General features: G+C 48.0%; 1 protein-coding gene across 3 annotated transcripts; it reads left to right on the plus strand.

Annotated features, from left to right (window-relative positions):
* Positions 1-861: 861 nt before the first annotated feature.
* Positions 862-5,372, plus strand: LOC109378116 (mannose-binding protein A-like). 3 transcript variants are annotated; one of them, XM_019634577.1, is made up of 5 exons: positions 862-936; positions 2,598-2,787; positions 3,184-3,300; positions 4,181-4,255; positions 4,907-5,372. In XM_019634577.1, exons 1-5 carry the CDS (start codon positions 877-879, stop codon positions 5,278-5,280), a joined length of 816 nt encoding a protein of 271 aa, XP_019490122.1. In that variant the 5' UTR covers positions 862-876; the 3' UTR covers positions 5,281-5,372. The 3 variants fall into 3 exon arrangements, with proteins under 3 accessions (XP_019490122.1, XP_019490124.1, XP_019490123.1); XM_019634579.1 differs by lacking the exon at positions 862-936 and adding an exon at positions 972-1,272; XM_019634578.1 differs by lacking the exon at positions 862-936 and adding an exon at positions 973-1,155.
* The last annotated feature ends 208 nt before the right edge of the window (positions 5,373-5,580 follow it).

Consider the following 5,580-nt stretch of genomic DNA (forward strand, 5'->3'; position numbering starts at 1 on the left):
TCAAATGCAGCTCCTGCCCTAGATAAGTAAAACCCCTGGGAAAATAGGCCCAGATGTTAGCTCTAGCTGGAGACAAATCAAGAAGGCTGTTTTGAGGACATGATTCTAGAGGATTTGGTTGCCCCATTAATGTCTATTGAGCATTGACTCTATTTCCAGCCACTCTTCTAGGTGGGGAAACAAGAACTGGGGAACAAGACCTCTGTTCTGATGAAGTGCCTGTTTTAAAGGAGTGGGTGGGTGGTCAATAAATATGCAACCAAATAAAGAAGACAATTTCACATAGAGATATATTATAGGCAGATAGTTCCCATATCATGAGAGAGTGGCTGCTGAAAATTAAATGGTTAGCTAAAGCCCTTTCTCTAGAGATAACATTCAAGCTGAAATGTGATGACAACAAACAGCTATGCAGAGACAGAGGGTCATGTCCAGATGACTGGAACAGCTAGTGCAAATGCCCACATTCAGCCCTGAATGTAAGTTATCTACAAATGCTTCTCCTGGTGCCTAGTTAGCCCCGTGACATGCCCAAAGAAGACATTTGAGAAATGCTCTGAATAAAAAGGAAGGTATGAGGTGACCATGTTGTCCCTGTTGTGCTGAGTTAACTACACATTATTGGAGGGGTGAACTAGTCAGAACAATGGTTACAGAAGTGTGTACCTGTGTGTGCACGGATCTACGTGTGAGTGTGCGTGAGCGGTGTTTTTTGGTAGAATGTCTATACATGTCTCTTCTAGAAATAAATATTTGCAGAGAACTAGCCTGAGAATCTGTGATTCTGGAGGATCAATTGCCAATCTCTAGAGATGGAGGTATGGGAGGGGCAATAGAATGAGGATTGGGCATTAAAGTAGAGAGCTGCCCAGTGCAATGCTGGAGGTCCACCAGCAGCCCTGGAGAACTGCCAAGCATATAGCAGTTTTCAGGACGGTAAGTTGTTTATTAACCTGGGATTGAAGGCCAGTCCAGCACTGTCCCTGGTCACCAGGCTAACCGAACCTGACATTGCTGAGGAACTTGCTAGAGGCCTGGGCTGGAGGACAGCTTCCCTGCCACAGTCTCTGTGCTCTGAAGAGGTCTTAGCAAGTCATTTCTGGAGGACAGAGGTGGATTCCTGGTCCAAGAGCCTGGCCACTTGGCTTGATCCTGGTGAGGTCCAGGCAAGGGCTTTGGTGGGGTTGTCCGGCCCACTCAGGGCCTCTGTGTGTCCTTGACCTGGGACATTTGAGTCCTTCCTGGACCCACTTGACCATTTGCACACTGAAGGTTGGTATTTTCAGCCACAGAGAAGAATAGAAGTGGGGTGTGTATGCCAGCAACAGATTCAAGCTTGACTTTGGCCTCAAGCATAATCAGGAAGGGGGAAAGAAGGAGAAGGAGGAGGAGATAGAAAGAGGAAAAGTGGAGAAGAACGTGATCCAGAAGTTCCCCTCCAACTAACTACTTCCCACTGAGTCCTGGAGGACAGGAAGGATTAACGGAGCTGACAGGCCAGGGCAGGCAGGGGCAGATGAGTGGTTATGCAACCAGGGCCAGAGACATGGGAATTACCCAGAGAGGAGCACAGGAAGAGGCCCATGGGGGCTGGGCTGCCAGGGCTCCCTGGAAGAGGGGCCAGCTTGAGCAAAGGCTGGAGGGAAATCTGACAGCTGGATGGGACACAGAGCTGGGAAGGCCTCTAGGCATCATGCAGAGAATCCTGCCAGGAGAAGCACAAGCTAAAATGCTTCCAGGTCAAGAGGGAACAGAAACCTTTAGGAGTCTGGGTTCTGACTGGCAGAAATGGCCTCTAACTGGAAAATCTCAAACCAAGAGAAGGAGGCAAATTTAAGTGTCATGTAACCAGATTCAAAGACCAAGGATGGTCCCATTTGAGGGTCACAGGCCTGACCCAGGGCACTTTGGGTTGTGAGCCCCCAGCAAAGGCGTGTCACAAAGTAGATACTTTATACGAAATGGCTGACAGGCTGTCAGGGGAACAACTGTGGTTCTGAGGGTGGTTGGAACCAAGAGTATAAAACAGGAATTTTTATATCAATGAGAGAATGGATGTCGTAAACCAGGTCCCAGCAACAAATGGGCCCTGAGAGACCTGTCCTCACCTGCCACAGTTTGAGTCTAGCTCTAGGGCCCATTGGAAGGGAAAGAAGAGGGAAACTGAGGCTTACTTGGTCCTCAAAAAATGGAATTGAGAAAAAGAAAATCAAAGTTCACATAGGCAATGAGCTTGCCTTTGTGCCAGGCCACCAGGGACAGGCCTAGTTTGTCATTTCCAGACCTTGTGGGCTCTCAGGCATAGGGACTGCCTAGCCCCCTAAGCCTTGTACCCACAGGGACACTGGGGGCCCCGGGAGAACAGGCCCCTCTTATAGTCCTCCCGCATCTCTACCTTTGTTTTAGCACTGATCCAACTCTGATATGCCTTACTTGTCTGTCTCCCGACGAGCCTGGGAGCAACTCAGGGCCAAGGCTTGGGCATTTCCCTTTGTGTCCACTGCCCTGAGCACAGGGCACAACACACCAGAGGTGGTAGAAAAGTTGCCTAAACAAGATGAGATGGAATTATTTTCCTTGACTTTCTCCACGCTAAGGTAAGGACCATGTTCCAGTTTTCACTGCTTCCTGTCCTTCTGTGTGTGGTGACAGTGTCCTGCTCAGAAACAAAAACCTGTGATGATGCCCAGAAGATCTGTTCAGTGGTTACTTGTGGCATCCCTGTCACCAAAGGCACCCCAGGCAGAGATGGGCGAGATGGACCCAAGGGGGAAAAGGGAGAACCAGGTACGGGACAGGCTGGTCTGCTTTCTTTATCCCCCAAGAGGAGTCTGGTCCCTGTAAAAGACTAGCACAGAGCCATGATTCGGCTCACCTGTCATTATGATGGGTGGTGAATCTCTCAGAATAATTCTTGTAAATGTCATTCTCTCTAAAACAAAGGTGCTCTGTGGTCTCCAGGATCCCACGTTTCCACACAGGAATTGGTGATGTGTGGATGTCCATAGAGATGGAGCTGGGCCTTGGGACAGGCTGTCCCCCAGGATGCAGGAAGATCTTTCTTCTTTGAGTCACCTCTAGTTCACTGGTGGTTTCTGGGGTCAATGTGAATCGAGTATTGAGTTTTTGGAGGAAGAGGATGAATGATAGCCACTGGGTGCCATTTCCTTCGTCTTCCAACAGGGCAAGGCCTCAGAGGTATGCAGGGCCCTCCAGGGAAATTGGGGCCTCCAGGAAACACAGGTCCTACTGGGTTGCAAGGACAAAAGGGACAGAAAGGAGATCGTGGAGACAGTTCAGGTAAGGCGCTCATCCCAGCATGGTGTGGGCCGAGGGGTCCCAGGACCCGAGCACTCTAGGGCAGGTGAGAGGTGAGCCTTCTCCTGCTGCCCACTGGCAGATGCTCACCTCCGCTTCCTGAACCAGCACTCTTGTTCCTCTCACTCTTACTTGGGGCCTGAGGGTATTCTCGTGGGTGCCTGAGTACAGGCTTCTCAACCCTGGCAGGCACCCCCTCTGCAGGCCTCTGCAGGAGATGGGCCCGTTCTTTAGCTGAAACAGTCCAATTGGGGTTCCAGGCTGCAAGGCAGGAAATGGAAAGGCTCCTATTATGTGGCTTATGTTGGGTTTAAGTGTATAGTCACAAGACTGGCATGAAAATGGTCTGCCTCATAGAACCCCAGGATAACTGGACCATCAGCTCAATTTATTCATGGTGAAATGAAGTAATTCAGTAACAACAAAAGAAAAATATTGACCTCATATTAATGCTTGTCCATTGGCCCATCAAAATAACGAAAATATTAAAGAGTTCGCCTAGAATAAGAAACGAAAGAGAATGATAAAGAACATTTTTCAAAAAGGGAACAATGACTTGAGCCTATTCTCATAAATAATTATAATAATGCAATATTTAAGCAGTATGTGAAGAAAAGTATCCAGAATCTAGTTTACAAGTCACTGTTATTATTGTTAGTTTCAGAGTTACAATTCACAAGAGTTATGAAGTATATCTGGGAAAGCAGAAATATAGTTGTCATTTTTTTCTTTTTGCTTCTTTTTGTTTTCTTATTTTTCTGGCATAAGCATAATTTTTAGTAAGCTAATTTTTTTTTAAATACCATGTCTCCAGTTTGGGAACTTTTTCTCAATAAACACCCTACTCTCTATTGCTTTGTAGTTGCTGAGACTACGCTGGCTAACTTAGAGAGAGAGATACAGAGCCTGAGGTCAGAACTGGACCTGACCAAAAAGGGTAAGCCTTCTTTCTGCCCCCATGTGGGCCTGGCGCTCACCTTTTTCTTCACGGCACTCTAGGTTTTCAGATGAAAGAGAACAAACATTTGTGAACACTTATTATATACCAGAGTCTGTGCTAGATTGGCATTTTCTCATAATATGGCTTCTTTCTATCCCTCACCAACACTATGTGTGGGTTATACCTATATTATTTACAGGGAGGCAAACACAGGTCCAGGATTTGCAGATACTCATTCATTGGCACACTGCTGGGAAGCAGCAGAGGAAGCATTGCATGGAGGTCCGCTGGCTCCACAATCTTTGCTCCTTTCTCAGCATCCACTGTTCTCAGATGGCTGTCCATGCCTCTTTCTTATCCTGGTGCCAAGCCTGAACTGGGGCCCAAGCATGTTCCTCTGTGTCCACCTGCACTGAGACAGTGTGTTACAGATGATTATCTCGATGCTGAAATGTCCCAGGAGACGCCAGGCTTTCCTTCAGGGCCTTGCTCTACAGCTGATGAGTGCCTCCTTACTAGGAGCTGGCCTCAGGTGGTTGAGGAGGGGCTGTTTCTGAGAGTTCTCAGATCCCTGACAAGGGAATTTTTGCCTACTGTCCTGAGCTGGGCTCTGAGCCAGTCAACCTCACCCACCTTTTGTGATTTCAGTGCAAACCTTCTCCCTGGGCAAAAAGTCTGGAAAGAAGCTGTATGTGACCAATGGTGAAAAGATGCCCTTTTCCAAAGTGAAGGCTGTGTGCGCTGAGCTCCAGGCCACCGTGGCTACACCCAAGAATGCTGAAGAGAACAAAGCCATCCAGGATGTGGTCCCCGACGTTGCTTTCCTGGGCATTACAGATGAGGTGACTGAAGGCAGATTTATGTACGTGACAGGAGGGAGGCTGACCTACAGTAACTGGAAGAAGGGTGAGCCTAATGACCATGACAAAGAGGAAGATTGTGTGATCCTTCTAAAGGACGGGCTCTGGAATGACATCTCCTGCTCTTCGTCCTTCCTGGCCGTCTGTGAATTCCCAGCCTGAAGAAGTAGGCTCCTTAGCCCATAGCCCATTCCTTGACTCTCTGCTGAGTTCTCTGCTACTCTTAAAGAGAAGTTAATGATGGTTTTCCCATGCCCAGTGTTGACTCATTTCTTCATGGGGGTAGCAGGAAAATGAAGGGGATGTATTTGATTGAGGGATGAAGTGAAAAGAGGCCGATGGCGGGGCATGAGGGCTTTTGGTCGCGTTTATGGCAAAGGATACCGTCTGTCCTACATAAGAGCGTAGCACTGGGTCACAGTCAACCATGGAAAGGGCCAAGTCAAGCCTTTTCCTTTTTCA

The sequence above is a fragment of the Hipposideros armiger genome, unplaced genomic scaffold (genome assembly GCF_001890085.2).
Source record: "Hipposideros armiger isolate ML-2016 unplaced genomic scaffold, ASM189008v1 scaffold_1747, whole genome shotgun sequence".
Lineage (NCBI taxonomy): Eukaryota > Metazoa > Chordata > Mammalia > Chiroptera > Hipposideridae > Hipposideros > Hipposideros armiger.

Bases quoted from the DNA above. Each gene is read 5' to 3' on its own strand.
- LOC109378116 (XM_019634577.1), top strand. From the start codon at position 877: ATGCTGGAGGTCCACCAGCAGCCCTGGAGAACTGCCAAGCATATAGCA. The intron at 937-2,597 runs GTAAGTTGTTTA...CTCCACGCTAAG, and splicing joins ATATAGCAGTTTTCAGGACG to GTAAGGACCATGTTCCAGTT. The intron at 4,256-4,906 runs GTAAGCCTTCTT...TTGTGATTTCAG, and splicing joins ACTGGACCTGACCAAAAAGG to TGCAAACCTTCTCCCTGGGC.